Consider the following 21280-nt stretch of genomic DNA (forward strand, 5'->3'; position numbering starts at 1 on the left):
AGATTTCAAATAATTTCATACTTGGGCCCATATCCTTGGCTCTTTTCTTCATTCTCCCATAATATTTGGGATATTGGGTGGGAAAGTTCAAGAAGCAGCAGCCAAATCTATTTCCACCCTCAGCAGGGTGAGGAGTGGTTCCTGTGCTGGGATGGAAAAGCCCCAGACCAGAGGTCAGGAGGCGTTGGCCCTGCCATAAAACTGCTGTGTGACTTCGAACAAGTTGCTTTCCCTCTCTGGGCCTCTGTTTCCTCTGCATCAACTATGGAGAAAGACAGCTAACATTCATCCACCCAACAACTCTGGAATTGTTGCCCTTATTATTTCCATTTTATAGATAAGGAAACTGAGGAACAGAGAGAGCAAGTAACTTGCCTGGCATTACACAGCTGGGAAGTGGTGGAGCCACACTTCAAATCCAGGCAGTCTAACTCTAGAGCCCAAGCTCTTAATCACCATGCTACTCTGCGCAACCTTCTTTAAAATGATTCATGCTGTGGTGAAAGAGTCAAGCAATGTTACAGGGTATTTAGTAAGAACCATCTCCCTGGCAGTTCCACCCCTGGGAAGTTATCTCGCAGATCTTGCATAAGGAAGAAATGCTAGTGAGAAGAGTTGAGAGGGGAAAGAGAGAGAAAGTCACAAAGGGGACCTGCGTTGGACAGGGTGCTTAGGGAAGGCCCCTCCGAGACCCGAAGGATGAGAAGGAGCCAGCCAGGCAAAGAACCCTAGGAAGAGCATGCCAGGTAGGCGAGGTAGGGAGTGCAAAGGCCCTGAGGCAGGAACAAGGCTGGACTTGCTCATGCTTCCTTCTGGAGGGCAGGGAAATAGAATACTTACTCCTCTGTCTCCAGAGAGTCAACGCGGGCAACGTAGTTGCTTGGGATGTAGCCTTCTTTCCGGGTGGCCAGGGACCGAGCCTTCCACCATTCCCCAGACCTAAGAGACAGGAGGGAGCAAAGGGGTCAGTGGGCAGGACTTCCCCTAGTCCTCTTGGGCCCCTCAGCTTTGGCCTGGAGTACCCCCTGCATACACCCATGATTAGGGGTAGGGATCTTTACAAAAGTCCCCACTGTGCATCTGAGGGCCTGAAATCAAGGTTTGTCCCTGCATTCACAGCCTACAGACCTAGGTCTGTGGCCCCACTATTGTTCTCTGGTCTTGCAGCCTTGGCCTTCCTAGCCATACCTAAGGTGGGGCCCTGTGCCCATGGCAGACTCTAGGGGTTCAGCTGGGGCCAAGAGCCAGAGGGAGTGGGCTCAGGAGTCTGACCAAGCATAACCACTGCCATTTTTGGCCCCCGCCCCCCCCCCCCACACACACATACTACATACTATACTTTAAAAAAAAAAAAAATCTTCACATTTAAAAAAAAAAAAAAAAAAGACTGGAGGAGATTAAAGGCAGCAAACTCAGAGATCCAAAGATTTCTGAATGCAAAGTCACCTCAACAGGGTCTGGTCCACAGGTAAGCTTGCAGCTTGGTCACAGGAGCCCAAGGAAGGCTTCCCTGGGGAAGCTCTTTGAGCTGTTCATCCTTGCCTGGGTGTGCGCCATTAGTAAGTGCACAAGCCCCTTGATTGTGGCTTCAGCCCTTCCTCCTCTATTACAATCAGGTCTACTCTCATCAGTCACATACACCCTAGTCTAAGGTTCCTTACTGAAGGACAGAGAGAGTATACTGAGTATTGGGGGTAGGAATGTCTGGGGGAGGGGAGGAGGACTCACTCCTCCAGGACCACCATCTGGTCTCCCTTCTGGAAACTGAGGTCTTCATGGTGAATGGCCTCGTAGTCATACAGGGCAATCACGATGGTGTCCATAGAACCTGCTGGGACGAGAGACACGTGGGGCAGGGAGGCTTTATCTGAGCACCCCCACAGCCCTGGGGGTTTCCCTTCCAACACCTGGCACCCAGCCCTGGACCCACTGATGTGTCTGTCTTTATAAGTAAGCATCTTGCCATGCTGGGTGCGATTCTACAGTTTAAAGCCAACAGTGTTTTGTTCATGTTATTAAATAGTGCTATAGAAACAAAATAGCCTGTGCGAAGTACTTGGGTGACAATTTAGCGGATTTTCAAATGTGGTGGTTTTAATGAACTTTTGCCTCAAGCTCTGACTGAAAACCTAACTTCAACCTCTACAGAACACAAGACTCCACTACATGCGTTCACCAGATACTTACCCTCTGTGGACCCTGGGGGGTTGCCATTGTTGGTGTCAGGTCGCTGTGGGGAAGAAATAGGAGAAGGGGATGAATCCAATAATGTGTGGGGAGCCACAGAGGCCTGTGTCAAAAAGGATACCCCAAGGCCTCTTAGCCCAGCCCTGTGTGTCATGGGAGGAGGCCCAGAGAGGGCAGAGAACATGCCTGAGGTCACATGGCACCTGGGATATAGCACGACAAGGATCTGGAGTTGTGGGCTCTGCCCTTGGCTTTGGACATCCTGGGGGACACTGGCTTGTCTCTTCCCCTCGATGTACAGTGAGGGGATTGGTCCAGATCCATGTTTTCCAAGGTATGTTTGAAGAAACCCTGGTCCACCAACATGCTCTATGAGTAAAGGCTCCATGATGTAAGTGAAAGAACCTGTGTCTATCTCAAGGGGAATTGGCAGCCACACTGTCGTACTCTAAGCCGCCCTTGTAAGAGGGAGGTCAAGCCTCCTTCCTGACACAACTACTATTAAACCTCAAAGATATATTGTTGAGTGAACAAAGCTAGTTCTTCAGAATATGATACATTTACATAAAATGCATACACACCCACCCTAAACACTTCCTGCGGACACATACTATGTACATGTGAATGTATGTTCACGGCAAAGGTTCGCGAGGGTCCTCACCAAACTGACCACAGTGGATGCCTCTGGGAAGAGGGATGAGACCGCTGGGGAGGGTCTTCGGTCAGAGGCGACTGTAGCTTTAACTGTAATTTGTGACTGTTCTTTTCAAGGGGAATGCTTTTTTGTGTCACATGCTTAGATAAACAGTCATTTAAAGAACCGGGTTTGGGAAACACGGAGAAGTATAACCCTTTTCTGGGAGAGCCCCAGGCCCGTTGCCAAGCGTCATAAAGGCCCTGACTTCTCCAGGGAAGGAGCCTGTTCTGCTCAGAGTTTCCCAAACTGATTTGACCTGGGAACCCTTTCCGTGAGTGGTTGAATATAGAATCCCTTAAATCTGATGCTCAGAGAGGACAACCAGAAACTGGCGGGAGAAAACCCTCCACTTCCCATTGGGGACAAACTGGATGGCCTCAGAGAACCACAGAAAGGGCCCAGGGTCAGGCAGTTCAGAGAGAAGCAGACCCAGGAGTGACCAAGGGTTTGGGATGTCAGCTTAGGACATCACCAGTGTGAGAAGCTCGTGCAATCTCAGGGTGTTTTAAAAGAGGTCATGCCAGAAGGAGGGAGGTGACTCTTCTACGACTCTCCCATTTATAGACATCATGCCCGGAGAAGGGCAGCAGGGTGGAAAGAGGTCAGGAACCCATGGTATAAGCAAGAAGATGTGGAAGAAATGAGTGGGTTAGGGTAAGATCTTTGCCTTCAACCTCTACAGGCTGTCATGGCAAAGGGAGTGGGTGTGTTTGGAGGGGGCTGAGGGGTAGGTTTGGGAACAAGGAGTAGGGGGTGTGGGGTAATAGACTGTCCTCCTAAGGGTGTAGGTGAAGGCGGACAACTCTGCCTCTGAGCTTTCTTAGGCAGCCTCCGGTAAGGGGGTGGACTCAAGGAGCCCGGAAGGAGAGAGAACCCAGCCTTGGGGGTAGAAAGGCCTGGCTCTACCTCTTCCCAGCCATGTGACCCCAAGGAGTCACTGAACCACTGCAAGCCTTAGTCACCCTGGCTGTAAAGTGTCAGAACTCCTTCCTCACAGCTTTTGGTGAGGATTAGTGATGTGGAAACACCTCACTCTGATGCCTGGAACATAGTAGGTGTTCAAAAATGGTCTCAGTTATTGTAACTGTTACTGCTGCTATTAATAGTGTCATCTCATTACCAGTACTGTTATGGTTGCCACCACGATCACTACTGTTACCGCTCTCTGATATCACTGTGGCAACTACCATTACTAGTGGTGCTGTTACCATGACTACTTCTGCCACCATTGCCACACTATTTCCACCATTGCTGCTGCTCCGATCGTTAGCCCTCAGCTTCTGCCTCTGTTACTTTCGCTCCTACCACTGATACTTTGGAAGTGGCACGAGCCAAGTTTAAGTCCTGGTCCTACCTCTTACTCACCACGTGGCTTTTGGCAAATTATTTAATCTGTGGCTCATCTGTAAAATGGGTGTAATGAAAATTGTGACCGACAATGAGATTATTGTGGGGATTAAAGGTGTTAATAACTATAAAGCACTTAGGAGAGTGCTTGGTTCCGGGTAAGCTCTGGATAAAAGTCAATACCTCTGCCAGTGTTACACTTGTCTTCTTCTTTTTTTTTTTTTAATATCTATTTTATTGATTTTTTTACAGAAAGAAAGGGAGAGGGATAGAGAGAAACATCGATCAGCTGCCTCCCGCACGCCCCCTACTGGGGATGTGCCCGCAACCAAGGTACATGCCCTTGACCGGAATCGAACCAGGGACCCTTCAGTCCCCAGGCAGACACTCTATCCACTGAGCCAAACCGGCTAGGGCTACACTTGTCTTCTTGCTGCTACACTCCCACGGGTATTTAGCAATGGGAGTAGAGCAGATACTGTTACTACAGCTATTGCTAGGAACCTTGATAGTATTCTCACTGTCATTACTTCAGCTGCTGTTGTTACTTTCTGGTCACTCATTGTGCTCAGCACCACTTCTGCTACTTCCTGGGCTTGAGGCCTGCCCTGCTCCCTGGGACCTGGTCACTGGAGCCCAGGCTGCGCAGCAGGATAAGAAGTGACGTCCTTGGCCCTAGCCCAGTGGTCGGCAAACTGCGGCTCTCGAGCCACATGCGCCTCTTTGGCCCCTTGAGTGTGGCTCTTCCACAAAATATCATGTGCGGGCGCGCATGTACAGTGCTATTGAAACTTCGTGGCCCATGCGCAGAAGTCGGTTTTCGGCCTGGGCGAGTCTATTTTGAAGAAGTGGCGTTAGGAGAAGTTTAAGTTTAAAAAATTTGGCTCTCAAAAGAAATTTCAATCGTTGTACTGTTGATATTTGGCTCTGTTGACTAATGAGTTTGCCGACCACTGCCCTAGCTGGTCTGGCTCAGTGGATAGAGCATTGGCCTGAGAACTGAAGGGTCCCGGGTTCAATTCTAGTCAAGGGCATGTATCCTGGTTGCAGGCTCCTCCCTGGCCCAGGCCCGAGTCAGGGCTTGTACAGGAGGCAACAAATTGATGTGTTCTCTCACACCAATATTTCTCTGTCTTTCCCTCTCTAAAAAAAAGTCAATGGGAAAAAAATCAATGAAAAAATATCCTCAGGTGAGGATTTAAAAAAAAAAAGAAGTGACGTCCTTGCCCTGGGTGCTCAGTGCAGACGTATGCTGGAGAGTGAGGAGGCTGCTGGTGACTGGTCAGCCCCATTTCACCCCAAACATACCTGCTCACCCTTGGGAAAACAGGAGGCTGTCATATCAGCATAGGGCAGCCTCCCCCACCCCCTTCCTCCCCCACTCACCCTCTTGCCCGTGGACGTGGGATCTGGCACATACACCGGGCTGTGTGGGTTGGCACAGGCCTCGCTTTTTGAGACCTTGTCTCTATCCCGGAGGAACTTGGACTTCACGCACCCCATCCTGCGGCAGAGAGAAAGGAGGTGAGCCCTGCTGGCCCTGAGCCCAGGCAGGGGAGTCTTTGATGCTGGGTTCCAGGCACTCTGCCCCCAGGCTGGCTTCTCCTCTCCTTCCCCATCAAACCTCCCTTGTCAGCCCCGCTCCCCCACCCTTGCCACACCGAGCTCGCTCTGCCCACTGAGCCCGCTCTGCCCTTGCCATCTCTGGGCTTCTTCACGTCCATGTCAACCACGCACAATACAGAGCTGACATATTTTTATAGTCATGCTACGAAGGACCCTTGCTATGGCGAGTATATTCAGAGACTAAATCATGAGGATCATTGAAATTCAATAAGTAGAGCGCGGGAACAGAGTGGGTGGTGGGCACAGCCGGCTCAGGGCTCAGAAAGACTGAGCTGACCCAGGGCTGCTCAACACTACCCGCACCTCAGTCCTCACTCGCCCTGCTCCCCGGTCTCAGTTCCCTATCAGCAAAGGGAGCCGATAATACCACCTACTGCAGGGGGTTGGAAGGAGGAGAGAAAGCATGTGGGCAGACAGATACTCAGCACAGCATCAGGCTCAGGCAAACAGTAAAGTAAAACTATACTTTTATTATCTAATAAATTATCATTTTCTATTAAGTGACAAAGATAAATCATGTAATGTGGCTCAAACATTCCAGCTAAGTAATATTCAAGGCACCATGTTCCTCCTGTCATTTTATGATCGTTTTATAACAGGTTCCTCTCTCTCTCTCTCTCTCTCTCTCTCTCTCTCTCTCTCTCTCTCTCTCTCTCCCCCCCCCCCTTTGTCTCATTGATTTATCTGATCATTCATTCATTTACTCAGCAAATATTTTTAATATATCTTTCTTTCTTTAAAAACATATTTTATTGATTTTTTTTACAGAGAGGAAGGGAGAGGGATAGAGAGTTAGAAACATCGATGAGAGGGAAACATCGATCAGCTGCCTCCTACACACCCCCTACTGGGGATGTGCCCGCAACCAAGGTACATGCCCTTGACTGGAATTGAACCTGGGACCCTTGAGTCCGCAGGCCCACGCTCTATCCACTGAGCCAAACTGGTTAGGGCTATATATATTTCTTTATTTATTTCAGAGAGGAAGGGAGAATGAGAGACAGAAACATCAGAGAGAATCATTGATCGGTTGCCTCCTGCACGCCCCCTACTGGGGATTGAGCCTGCAAACCAGGCATGTGCCCTTGGCCAGAATCGAACCCGGGACCCTTCACTTCACAGGCCGACGCTCTATCCACTGAGCCAAACTGGCTAGGGCACTCAGCAAATATTTACTGAGCACTTTTCTAAACCACGAATAAGACAAGCAAGTTCGTGCCCTTATGGAGCTCACACTGGGGATGAATGGGAGACACAGGCAATAAACAGACAAATAAATAAAAAGATAGATTTAGTTATTGAAAAGTGTGAGGACAATAAAATAGGATATGATAGGGAACTTCTCTGTGGGGCCTCTTTATTTTATTTATGTATTTATTTAAAATATATTTTTACTGATTTTAGAGAGGAAGGGAGAGGGGTAGAGAGATAGAAACATCAATGATGAGAGAGAATCATTGATCAGCTGCCTCCTGCATGCCCCATGCTTTCCCCAAATTGGGGATTGAGCCCACAACTTGGGTATGTGTTCTAACCAAGAATTGAACCGTGACCTCCTGGTTCATTGATCAACACTCAGCCACTGAGCCACACCAGCTGGGCTTTATTCTTTATTTTTTTAAAGATTTTTAAATTGATTTTTAGAGAGAGGAAGGGAAAAGGAAGGAGGGAGAGAGAAAAATCAACCCGAGAGTGGAACATCAATTAGCTGCCTCCTGCACAACCCCTACCAGGGATAGAGCCTGCAACCTGGGCATGTGCCCTGACCAGGAATTGAACCAGCAACATTTCAGTGCATGAGACATTGCCCAACCAACTGAGCCACACGGGGCTCTATGGGGCCTCTTCAGATAGAGTGGTTGGGGAAGGCCTTTCAGAGGAGGTGATATTGGACCTGGGGCCTGAATGACACAAAGGAGCCAGTCATGAAACACTCTGAGGAAACAGTGTTCCAGGCAGAGGGAGCAGCAGGTGCAAAGGTCCTGAGGTTGGAATGTGCTTGGAGAGAATGAGTCACTTGAAAGGCAGCCAGTGTGACTGGAGATCACAGGTAGGAGAAAGGATGGTATTCGATGAAGTTGCCACATCCTGAACAGCCAGTGAGGAATTTGGATTAGATTCTAAGGGTGATGGGAAACCATGGAAAGTTTTAGGTAGGACAATGATAGGATTCAATTTAAATGATCCCACTGGCTTCTGGGTTGAGTATGGACTGTAGGATCAGGGCAGGGAACACTGCCCACTGCAATTGTCCAGTCCTGAGATCATGGTGGCCCGGCCCAGGGTGGTGGCTGCTGAGGAGATCAGAAGCAGGCACAGATTCAGGGCCATTTTGGAGGGAGAGCTGACAGACTGTGCTGATGGGTTAATTAATTAATTTAAAGACACTTAAAGAAAACACATTCACCCGATCAGAGTCAAGTTTCATTGTAAAAGTGGCAGCAATATTTCACTTCTTTCCTCAAAATACACACATGTATTTGCTGAGGAGACGGGCTGTGAGCAGCCACATAAGGAAGTCATTGTTTTCCTCATCTGTGCACAATTGAAATTTTCTCCTAAAACAGTTAGAATGCAGTTATACTTGTTAAAATAAACATGTGTTAGTGGTTTAAGGGAAAAAAAAATTCCAAATTCTTAGGCTTAGGGGAGTTATTTGAAAAAAAAAAATTCTTTTTATTCACAAGGATGCTTGGTGGGAATTGGGAACAATTTACCACCTCAGAACTTAAGGGGTTTGTGTCTCAGTTGCCTTTTGTGAATAAAGTAAGGAATTCAGACTGACTGCTTTCCACTGTGCTGGTATTCATTTAAAACAGAAACCAAACCAACACCTCTTTGATTGGTGGTGAGTATCACAGTTCTGGGAAATAAAACAGCATACTCTGTGGTTTTACATGGCATAGAGTTATATTGCATTTTATATATTTTGATTGATGAGGGTGTCCTGGGAAGAGCGCTGCTGTGTGATATAGGGCAGCTCCTTCCACCTCTCTGAGCACCTATTAAGTATCATTTACATCACAATTTACATAAAGATGGCTACGGGTCTGAGGGATGGGTCTCTGAAGGCCCTACCCCCCCGCCCCGCCACGTTCATGCATGATCCAAGGCCATCGCTGAGAAAGGATGGTGGGGTTTTACCTCAGAGGATGCTGGTGAGCATGGAGTGAGTTGTCAGTGTAAAGGTGTCTGGCACACAGTAGGTGCTCAGAAACCTTAACCATAACCATCTCTGTTAACTCGCATAATGGCCCTGCCCTGGAGCAAAAGCAAGCACAGATTGCAATTCCTTTGGCCCATAAGCTTAGAGATACCGCAACATTTAAGAATTTAACTTTTTAAAATAAAGAATTCCCATTAATTCAATTTTTTGCACAATAAAGTGTGATTTTTAGAAAGTGATATGCCAGCAGGAGTCCAGTTTGCATAAAATGTGATTGTCTCCTTATAGACAATCCACCAAGAGAACCATCCACTGCCCAGGGTGGAATGGCCTCAGAAACGCTCCTTTTCATGACTGCCAGACCTAGAAATGGAATGTGAGCCATGTATATAATTTAAAATTTTCTCCAGCCATAATTTTCAAAGTAAAAATAAACAAGTGGATTAACTTTTAGGCATATTTATTTTTCCCAAAATGTCAAAATTTATATTAACAGCTAATCAATATAAAAATGATCAGTTGGGTACATTTTTTTTTCATGTTAAGTCTTCCCATCCTAGTGTGTATTTTACATGTACAGCACAACTCAGTGAGGACTTGCCGTGTTTCAGGAGTTCAAACGCTGTCTGTAGCTAAAGCTACTGTACTCAGCAGTACAAATACAGTACGTACCCATCCTTGCACACAGCAGATACTGATCTTGCTTATGTCTATGTCCCTCAGTGCTTAGCTCAGTGCCTCCCTAGCACATGGTAGGACATAATGCACAGTTAGTGAATAAATGCATGCCCAGAGCCTGGGCTCTATGTAGTCAGTCCAACACAGATGTCAAGACGTGGGTCCTGATCCAGGGACCGAGTTGAGAAGGGAAGACTGGATGTAGAGAATTACATTCCCAAGCCACGTGCAAAGAAGCTGGTAGGTTTGGCACAGACAGTCAGAACCATACAAAAATTGCTAAGATACTTAGTGAGTGAAAAAAGCAACTTGCAAAACATATATTATCAAGTCATTTTTTTCAAATGTATTTATATCCTGGTACTGTGTATGTTAGTATATATAGAAAAAACAACCTGTTTATAGTAATTGAGCAGCAGGATAATGGTGAATTGGATTTTGAAGACTGTGGAGGATTTCAATAAAGATTTGGGGAAAGTCAAGAATGTTCCAAAGAAGCACTGACTTCCAAAAAGGATTTGAGGGCACTTATAATATTAAACCACATACAGAGCACTTCAAGACTCACAAAAGGTTACGGTACAGCATTTAGAAAGGAAAGATTACTGAACCAGAAGCCTAGGGTGTGACCGCTACTGCCACTGTGTACTAGATTTATCTCTGAGCTTCCTAGTAGCCAAGGTAAAAGGGAACTTGTATATTGTCACCATAAAATTCCAGGAAGTATGGCAATTTGTTGACAAAAATATTTTTTGAGCACTAATCTATATATACTAGAGGCCTGGTGCATGAAATTCGTGCACGGCGGGGGGGGTGTCCCTCAGCCCAGCCTGCACCCTCTCCGATCTGGGATTCCTCGAGGGAACCATTCCCCTGCCAGCCTGATTGATGCCTAACTGCTCCCCTACCAGCCTGATTGCCCCTAACTGCCCTCCCCTGCAGGCCTGGTCACCCCTAACTGCCCTCCCCTGCAGGCCTGGTCACCCCTAATTGCCCTCCCCTGCAGGCCTGGTCCCCCACAACTGCCCTTTCCTGCAGGCCCGGTCGCCCCCAACTTCCCTCCTCTGCCAGCCTAGTCACCCCTAACTGCCCTCCCCTGCAGGCTTGATCACCCCCAACTGTCCTCCCTTGCAGGCCTGGTCCCTCCCAACTGCCCTCCCCTGATGCCCTGATCGCCCACAACTGCCCTCCCCTGCAGGCCATCTTGTGTCCACATGGGGGCAGCCATCTTTGACCACATGAAGGCAGCCATCTTGTGTGTTGGAGTGATGGTCAATTTGCATATTACTATTTTATTAGATAGGATAGAGGCCTGGTGCACGGGTGGGGGTCAGCTGGTTTGCCCTGAAGGGTGTCCCAGATCAGGGTGGGGGTTCCCTTGGGGCCTGTGGTGGTTTGCAGGCCAGCCACGCCCCCCGCCAACCCAAGCAGAGGCCCTGGTATCTGGGATTTATTTATCTTCTATAATTGAAACTTTGTAGCCTTAAGCGGAGGCCAGGGCCAGCCAGGAAGTTTGGCTTCCTCCATCACTGGGGAAACCCAAGCCTCCTGCTCGCTCCATGGCCGCAGCCATCTTGGTTGGGTTAATTTGCATACTCACTCCTGATTGGCTGGTAGGCGTGGTTTGTGGGTGTAGTGGAGGTAGGTCAATTTGCATATTACTCTTTTATTAGATAGGATAAAAGCCTAAGTGACTGTTACAGCTGAACAACCAGTCAACCAGTTGCTATGAGGCACACTGACCACCAGGGGGCAGATACTCAATGCAGGAGCTGCCCCCTGGTGGTCAATGCACTCCCACAGCCAACCTCCCACAGCCAGCCAACTTCCCCCTGTCCCTCCCCCCATCCGGCAGGCGAGATGGCCTGATTTGCCCTGATTACCAGCCAGGCCTAGGGACCCACCGGTGCATGAATTTCATGCACCAGCCCTCTAGTTTAAAATCAAATTTATTATGTGTGTCTTCATGTAAAGGTCACAGTGGACAGTTTCTTCAGCTGTGAAATGGGAGCAGAGTCTAATATGTTGATGAGTGGTTCCCAAATAGATGGTGCTGATGTTTGGTGCATTCAGAACAATGGGAGGGGACGAGGGTGGGAGGGGATGAGGAAAGAGGTTTACATAGTCCAGGACCTCTCTGCAGGATAGAGACTGCAAAAGCTCTGTGACAGGGTGGCTTGAAGTGAATTTAGAAATGTTACAGAGTGCCCAGCTACCCCAAGTATGGCCAGTGTGAGGACCAGCAGCATTTAGAAATACAGAATCTCAGGCCCCACCTCCCAAATCAGAATGTGTGTTTTAACAAGGCCCAGGTGATTCGTGTGCTCATTCTAGCTGGGACGCACTTGTATAGGGAACACCTTTGGCACGTTTCCTCAGCATCCATTCCTCTTCTGATAACCGCACCAGGATCTTCCTGGGAAAACCAGCCCTCTCCCACTCAGTGCGTAAGGGGTCAAGGCCTAACGCCACCCTCAAATTCAGGGACTGACAACTTGATGGAGGTCTGGCCAAGAAGAGAATTCCATGTCCCCCTGGCAACCAACAGTGGTTTGTTCGGTTGTTGCCCTGGATATGATCCGAGCTGAGGCTATCAGAATCTGCCTTGAGATTTTGGAAAAATTATGGGAAAGGCACTCATTTTCTATGAGGGTTGTTGATGTAGATGTAGAAACCCGGGAGCTCTTGGGAGCCATCCTGAATCATGAAGGAAAGGGCTGCCTTAGAGGGAAGCCACCACAGGGGACAGAGAACTGAGCAAGGGAGGCAAATTGATTCCTGATCATGTCTGAACACGGGATCCAGCTATGCCTGAAGTTTCCCAACTTTGGGATTTTTCCAGTTTATAAGCAAATAAATTTCCAATTTTGCCTAAGCCAGTTTGAGTTGGATTTCTGCCACTTACACCCAACAGTCCTCACTGATTCTTGAGTATTCCTAGGCCACACTGGATGGAATGAACCAGTCTCTGGGGACGAGGGCCTACAATCTGCATTTCTAACAATTCTTCAGGAAATTCTTAGCACTAAAATCTGAGACCCACCAATGTGATGGAACGAGGACCAAACTTGGGATCAGAACTAGGATTTGCTTCCTGGTTCTGACATGGACTGGCTATGTGACCTTAGGTAAGTCACTTCCCCTCTCTAAGCCTCATTTTCTTCCCTATAAAATAGAAGGCACTTGCTTCTCGGGCTTGGCCTGAGGTCCTGTGTGACAGGGATGTGAAAGGCTTTTAAAACCAATGAGAACACACCATGTTCTTGACTAGTGCGGTTCAAAACCAGGCTGTAAGAGCAGAAGTGACCCCCTTGGCCCCAATCTAGCTTAGAACTGCTGACATCTGGCAAAGACACTTCCTCAAGTCACTGCCGAACTCCTGGAACCTGAAACCCCCTACTTACCACCCCCCCCCCTCCACCGCAGCTCCTGCTGGGGCCACATGGGAGGGAAATGGGAAAGGTCAGCTTGCTTCCCACGCCACCATGCCGGCTGCATGGGCTCAGAGATTCCTCCCGCACTCCCAAGGGGAAGAGAGCAGGGCCCTGCCTGAGCATCCTGTGCAGTGGGCAGCAGATGGTCTTATGAGAGGTTCAAGCAGAGGCCTGCAATGGCTGGGGACGAGGAGCCCTAGATTCTGGTCCCACTGCTGCCACAAGCTCATTGTGTGACCTCAGGCAAGTCCCAACCTCTCTCTGGGCCCCAGTTTCTCCAAATATGAAGTGAGATGTAGGATGATAAGTTCTCTGAAGGGGACAGCTGTAACCTTTTTCTGCATAGCATCTGTTTCTCTTTATTCTGACAACTCCCCAATTTTCCTCTGAGGACCATTTCTCCCTCACTCTCAATTCATGGATTGTGGTAGAGCTGACTTCAACCCTGACAATAGGGGTGGGTCTGTGACCAAGTCTGGCCAATCAGAGTTGCAGAAATAGAAGCACAGATGAACATGTGAGTCAATCCTGGCCAATGAGAAGGATATATTGACTTTTGGCTGGAAGAGCCAAGAAACGTAGAAATACAGATTCTCGAGCCCTTGAATCCAGCCCTGAAGCTGATGTGCTCGCTGACTTTCCAATAACCTTTTTCTTCTGCTTGAGTCACTTTGAGTTGCCTTTCTGTCCCCTTTAACCTCAAAGAGCCCTGCCTAGTGTGGAAGGGATTGCAATTTATACCCAAGTGTAAATGGCTATGGCAAAAACTTCCTTGATAGTGGGTTTTGGTAGAAGTAGTGGGTACTAGACCCATTAGAGTAGGTGAGGATGCATCGAATATAAGGCTCATAGAGCTGGTGGTATCGGAGCCATGCCTAGAAAGTGCCTGGTATGTATTAGGCCCTTCAGATACATTTGTGAAGTGAATGTATTATGTTCAACCCTCTACTAGCCTTACCATATTTAGCTGAAGTCAGGAGGACCAGAACTATGAACCCATTTTTTCAGAAGGGAAAATGGAGGCCCATGGCAGAGAGAGTTCCCAAGTGGTCAGTGGCAGGTAGAATGAGAACCCAGTTGTCCTGCCTCTCATCCTCCACTGGGGTCAGTCTCAGAGGCTGCAGGGAAGGTGGGGAGGGGAAGGTGGCATGAGGAACCCAACAGGAAGCTCAGGAAGGCAGGCTGCTAGAGGCCCAGAGCTCAAGACTGTCCAGTTAGAGGAACTTTCTCTTAGAACAGCTCAGCCTAGGGGGTGGGGGGAAAGCCTTCCCCCATGAAGGGCCAATTCCCTGAGGAGTTTCCAGGCTGCAGAGTCCGACAGCCTCCTCTCTTTATGTTCCCGGCTGTCTTCTGAAGGAACCACCCAAACCTCCAAGTGACTGTTGTCCCTAAGGTACATTTAAAATATATATATATATATATAAAATAAATATATATATTATTGATTTTTTACAGAGAGGAAGGGAGAGGGACAGAGAGTCAGAAACATCAATGAGAGAGAAACATTGATCAGCCGCCTCCTGCACACTCCCCACTGGGGATGTGCCCACAACCAAGATACATGTCCCTGACCAGAATCGAACCTGGGACCCTTCAGTCTGCAGGCTGACGCTCTATCCACTGAGCCAAACCGGTCAGGGCCCCCTAAGGTACCTTTGAGGGTCTCCCCTGACTTCCTTATCTCTCCTCTTTTCTGACCCTCAGCTTCTTTCTGATCCAAGAGCTCAAAACTTTGACTGCAAACAGGAAGGGACTGGAGAGACCTTCACATACAGGTGGGAGCAGCAGCCCCAGAGAGGGCGAGTGTTGTCTTATTGAGGGTCACAACAGCAAGGGGCAGAGCAACACGCTGAAGAGGAACCTGGGGTTTTTGGTCATTCTCTAGCTGTAAGAGCAGAAGTGGGCCCCTCAGTCCCTGACCCCACTGGGTTAGCTCTGAGATGCCTGTGTTCCACCTACTTGTTTCTTTTTCGTTTTGTTTTGTTTGTGAGTTAGAACTTTACTAGTATTATTTCAAATTGGAAATTAGCACAAAAGTATTGATAACTAGCCTTTAAATGTTTTCCAGAATACAAATACGTAAAAAATATTTTTTAAACTTAAATATCTCTTTGATAGCAAACATAACCAACGACTTGTTTCAAACATGTAGTAAATTCTTAGCATGTTCAGTGTTTCCTCCGGGTCACCTGGTCAGCTCCAGAATTCAAGGCAGTTGTGACCCTCCCGAGAATAATTTTATCTCTAAGATAGGCAGGGGGCAGGGAAGTTTGGGGGAAAAAGTAAAATGGAATTTGAAGTCAGAAAGACTTGGGTTTGAATCCTCATTCTGCCTTTTACAGATAAACAAGAAAGCCTTTAAAATATAAACCAGGTCAGACTGACGAATCTCAGAGGGAAGTGGGAAGAGATTAACCAAAGAATTTACATGCATATATGCATAATCCACGGACTCAGACAATAGTGTGGTGAAGGCCTGGCGGGTAAAGGGTGTGAGGTAGAGGGGGTCAATGGGGGGAGGGACATCTGTAATACTTTCAACAATAAAGATAAATTAAAAAATAAAAATAAAACTGAGACACTAGCTGGTGTTGCTAAGTGGTTAGAGCGTTGGCTCATGAACTGACGGGTCACGGGTTCAATTCCCAGTCAAGGGCACATACCTGGGTTGCAGGTTCGATCCCTGGCCCTAGTCACGGCATGTACGGAAGGCAACCAATTGATGTGTCTCTCACATCTGTGTTTCTCTCTCTCCCTCTTCCTCCCTCTCTCCCTCCCTACTGTCCCTTACTCTCAAAATCAATTTGAAAAATATCCTCAGGTGAGGATTAACAAAATAAATAATAAATAAATAAATAAATGAGGGCAATATAAGAAAAAAAAAAATATATATATATATATATATACCAGGTCACATCCTTTTCTGCTCAAAACCTCCTGGGGGCTCCCATCTCACTTGGAATAAAAGCCCGCGTTTCCTCCGTGGCTGGCAAGGCTCAACCTCACAGTCCTGTCTCTCACCAGCCCTCCCTTGATGTTTCCATTCCAGCCACACTAGCCTCTTGTCATTCCTCAACTCACCAACCATGCTTTCACCTCAGGGCCCCTGCGCTTGCTGCTTTCTCGAGTGTTCTCCACCCAGAAGCCTTTTCACTTCGCCCAGTTCTCTTCACAGATCCCACTCTCTCAGAGTCGTCTTCCCTCATCCACCCTGGCTAAGATAGGAACACCGCCCCCAGCTTCCATCACTTTCTAGCCCCTTCCTAGCTAGATCTCTCACAGCTTTAACCATCACCTAATGTGGCCACCCAGGCATGGGCTTCTCAGATCTTGCCAGCAGAGAGTGGAATTGACCAATGGTCCCAGCTGCTGCGCTTTGAAGTCCATCGCTGTTGCTGTGGGCTGCTCCCAGCCAATGACTGAGTGTGGAGGGCTACTGCGGCTGGCCGGGGCCAGGGGGCCTGACAGGAGACTTGGCTAGGGGTCCTGGGCAGCGCTTCTCAAGCTTCCTTAGAACTGCACTGAAGTCTGAGATACTTCCATCTTCCCTTCCTTCCTTCCCTTTCTTCTTCACCTGGAGTCAAACACCTTGCCACCTGACAGCTCTCCTAGCCTCTCCTACTTTCTCCCACGGGCATCCTTTCTAGTAAATTTCTTGTATATTTAATATCTCTGAGAGTCTGCCTCTCAAAGGACCTGAAGTAACGCACCTCATATTTTACCCATAGATTTGTTTATCATCCCTCGCCCCAGAGAAAGTGAGATCCCAGTCCTTCTGGGATACAGACCTACCAGAACACTGTAGGTGCTCAATAAATTCTTGAATGATTGAATCAAGTCTCCTTTTAGCTTCCTGGGTGCCCCAGTTTCCCTGCCTAACCAATAGTGATGAGTGTGTGTTTAAACTGAGAACAGCTTGGAGAGGAACAAAGTCTTTCCCTGACTGAATCTGAGTGGAGGCGGTCCCCTTCAGACAAGACATGGTGGCCACTTTTCACTCTAGCCTCCCACATGCTCCAAGGTCAGCTGCCCCCAAATCTGTCCTCCACAAATGGAAACCTCAAAGCCACAATAACTCATGCTCCGACCCTTTTACAGTTACTTCCCCCCACCCAATATTTTTATTGATTTCAGAGAAGAAGGGAGAGGGAGAGAGAGATAGAAACATCAATGACGAGAGAGGATCATCGATTGGCTGCCTCCTGCACGCCCCACACCAGGGATCGAGCCCACAACCCAGACATGTGCCCTGACTGGGAACCAAACCGTGACCACTGGTTCATAGGTTGATGCTCAACCACTGAGTAACGCCAGGCAGGCCTTAATTACTTTTTAATAGTTGGAAAGTAATAAAGCCTCCATTTCTTTTATTGTTTGGAGGGTGTACATGGTTTTTAAAATGAGTTTTCATCACCTAGCAAAACAGTACATCATCCTTGTTAAAAATGAAAACATTACAGATAAATCGAAGGTTCCCTTGGAATCCTCCCAGAAACGCCCTCCACGGCCACCCCTCCCCCCTCCAGGTAGCCTCTAACTCTGCACTTACATACCCCTATATTGAAGCAGCCATTGTCGGTGGCCCACCCCTCACTCTGCCCTTTACCATTTCAGGCCACTGTCGCTGGATTTCCAACTGCCAGTGCCTGCATCTCTTTGCCCAGGTGATTTCTCTGTGGCCACTGGTACCTGCTCCGCCCATGAGCGTGGCAAGCTGAAGTGCTAGAGAAATATCACCCCAGCCCCAGGAGGAGCCCTCAGCCAGGAACTGTGAAGAGCTGTCACCTCGAGAGTGTGTTCATGGCCTCCCAGAGCTCCTGGTGGAACTGAGCTCCCGGAGCCTGCAGGGGTGACTCCTGCTACAGACCTCTATAGGCTGCCTTCTCTCTCTGTCTTGCCTCCCCACTCCCCTCCTAGGGTTTTCTAGTGTCAGTTCCCAAGTTAACTAGTGACTGCATTTGAAATCTTTTCTAGGGTGTGCTTCTGGGGAAACTCAAGCTCAGGCACATATAGCCTTGGGAAATATGGAGTATGGTTTTTGTGTGTTAACATCAAGAACTGTACGGCATGAATTGTGAGGTAGTACCCTTCTATTCCCACTCGACAGGTGAGAAAACTGATACTCAGAGAAGGAAGAAATTTGTCTGATGCATCACAACTCGTATGAGGCAAGGTGGGCATCAAACTCAAGTCTTCTGTTCTTCATTTTTCTGGTGGTGATGAGGGAGGGTCTCTCTCCTATTCTCTGGGCTGCACCTAAGTCTCCTGGGCCCAAGGATTTCAGGGTGCTGCTGGGAGCTCAGGCAGGTGTCTTAGGGCAGAATTAGGGATGCAAGAGCCATCCTGAGGGTGCAGCATGTGTGGCCATGGACACTGGCCAAGAACAAAGGCACATCTTACATCCAAGCAAGGGTTCTCCTGCATCAATACCCATGCCTCTGAAAGAACACCGAAACTTCCACTCCTGGGGTAGAGAACATTGTAGAAATGGGGTGAAGATCAAAGTGCTGTGGGGGGTTGTTGAGAAAGATGGCTAAGAGAGATTGTGTCACTTACTAGCTGTGTGGCTTTGGGAAACTTACTTACCCTCTCTGGGCCTGACATTCCTTTTCTATAAAAAGGGAAGCCCTGGCATGATTGGAGGGCAGAGCTTGAAAATTCAAATGGCTGTAGGAGCCCACAGGGCCACATGAGAAAAGTACTCCAGGCAAGGGTGGTGCAAACCGGACAGCTCAGGGCAGTGCCAGGGCAGCCCCTACTCAGCTTCACCAATGCTGCCATGAGAGAATGGCAGAGAAGCATGGAGACAGAGGCCATAGTCCCAGGACTGCTAATCCTCCCAGGTTTTCAAGAGAAGACAGAAAATCCTTTATGTGGGCTGTCTCAACTTTAAATGTTAGCAACTAATTAAAAAGAATCATTGTATAGGACCAACTAAAACATACCTATGTGCTGAAACATCTCAGTCAAGGAAGGGGAGAGGTTGTTCAACATTCCTATGTTCAATATTTTTGAGGTCCTACTATGTGCCAGGTGTCAGGTGTTAAAGATACAGTGGTTCAGGAGACAGCATGTCTGTGCCCTGGTGGGACTCATTCTAGAAGAGTTTAAAGTCCAAACCTTGGTCAGTCCCCTGAATGCAAATAACTTACTCCCCTATCTCTGGGGTAAGGACCCCAGACAGCAGCCTGGAAGACTTAGCATTCCTGGGACTAGGCCTCAGTCTGCATGCTTCTCTGCCATTCTGTCACTAGGATACCTATAATCATCGAGATCGTTTTTGCCTGGCTGGTGTGGCTCAGTGGCCGAGTGCTGACCTATGAACAAGGAGGTTGTGGTTTGATTCCTGGTCAAGGCACATGTCTGGGTTGTGAGCTTGATCCCCAGTAGGGGATGACTCATTATTGATGTTTCTATCTCTCTCTCCCTCTCCTTCCCTCTCTCTGAAATCAATAAAAAATAAATAATAATAATGATATTTTTAAAAGGAAAATAGTGAGTGTTGGTGAGGGTGTGGAGAAATTGGAACTCTTGTACATTGCTGATGGGACTGTAAAATGGTGGAAAACAATTTGGCGATTCCTCAGAAAGTTAAACACAGAATTACTACATGACCCAGCAATTCCAGTCCTAGGTATGAGAACTGAAAAAGTGCTCACAGCATTTTTCACACTAGCCAAAAGGTGAAAACATGCAAATTTCCATCTGCAGATGAGTGGGTAAACAAAATGTGGTATACACATACAATGAAGTATTATTCAACCACAAAATGGAATGAAATACTGATACATGCTACAATGTGGTTGAACTTTGAAACATTCTACTAAGTGAAAGAAGCCAGACACCAAAGGTCATTTCTTGTATAATTCCGTTTATATGAAGTGTCCAAGGGAAAGTAATCCATAGGTAACAAAAGAAGGTTGGTGGTTGCCAATAGCTGGGAGTGGAAGGCATGGAATAACTGCTTAATGGGAATGGTGTTTCCTTTTGGGGGATGAAAATGTTCTGGAACTCCGTAAAGATAGTGGTTGCACAACATTGTGAATATACTAAGTGCCACTGTTCTATTCACTCTAAAACAGTTAATTTTATAATGCTATGTAAATTTCACCTAAAAATATTACTACATAAAAGTGCTTTGCTAGGATGGTTAAACAAAATATGGTACATCCAAACCGTGGAATATTATGCAGCCTTAAAAAATTCAAGGATATTTTAATGACATGGAAAAATGCTTACAATGCAATGCTAAGTGAATAAGTATGATAAACATTGTATATGCAGCATTTTACTAATTATGTTAAATAAAAAGTGCACAGAAAAGACTATATAAAAATAAACTAAAATGCTTACTATCCAATTTTTTAAAAAAATGTATGCATCCATAGTCTACTAAACGTCAGAACAATGAAAGAGGCAGATGAAGATCTTTGCTCTCCTGCAGCTGAGAACAGGGGACTTGGGACAGTGGCCCTGGGTCTAGAGAGAGCTGGGAGGTCAGCAGAGCTAGATTCTTCTCTCTCCTCTGCCCCAGACTCCCTGGGTGACCCTTCCAGGCCTCAATCCTCCTCTCCCACAAAAGGAGAGGGCTGGAGGTGTGCTTCTAGAGAGCCATCCAGTGTCTTGGCAATTTCCCTAAGAAACACCTGCCCATGAGCCAAAGGCCACACCTCCAGGATGGTCCCAGCGGTACTGTTTGTGGCAGTGAACACCTGAAACCACCTGAATGTTCCTCAGCAGGCAACGAGAAATAAGGGAGGGTGGCCACCCGCCGGGACGCCACTTAGAAAGAATGAACTGGAACTCTCTTCCTCATCCTGGCTAGACCCTGATAACCTAATGGTAAGAAGTGTGTGTGTGTGGTGGTGGTGGGGGGGGGGGATTGCAGAAGAATCTCACAGTTAGATAGCATTTATATAGATCTTTAAACTACACAAAATAATTCTATGTATTGTTTATGCATCCATGTACATGCAATACATTTATAAAGGTATAGGCTGGAAGGACTGTAATTCATGACAGTCCTCTAGGGAGGGAGAGGGAAACAGAATAGAGGGGATACAAGGTGGGGAGGCTTCCATTTTATCTCTTATTTTCAGAAATTTTATTTTATTTTTAAATCTGAAACAAACATGGCAAAATGCT

At 47.4% G+C, this 21280-nt stretch overlaps 1 protein-coding gene across 2 annotated transcripts in view; it reads right to left on the reverse strand.

Annotated features, from left to right (window-relative positions):
- HCK (HCK proto-oncogene, Src family tyrosine kinase) overlaps positions 1–21280 on the reverse strand; it is a 38703-nt gene that overhangs the window by 16539 nt on the left and 884 nt on the right. Inside the window, exons 2-5 of one of the 2 annotated variants that reach the window (XM_080683137.1) lie at positions 5618–5735; positions 2188–2230; positions 1729–1828; positions 841–939 (exon numbers count right to left, since the gene is read on the reverse strand). In XM_080683137.1, the coding sequence (XP_080539263.1) occupies positions 841–939; positions 1729–1828; positions 2188–2230; positions 5618–5734 (359 nt within the window). In that variant the 5' untranslated portion in view covers position 5735. Of the gene's footprint in view, positions 1–840; positions 940–1728; positions 1832–2187; positions 2231–5617; positions 5736–21280 lie in introns of both variants that reach the window. The other variant, XM_080683136.1, reaches the window with a different exon arrangement.

The sequence above is a fragment of the Plecotus auritus genome (assembly GCF_963455305.1).
Source record: "Plecotus auritus genome assembly, chromosome: 8".
Lineage (NCBI taxonomy): Eukaryota > Metazoa > Chordata > Mammalia > Chiroptera > Vespertilionidae > Plecotus > Plecotus auritus.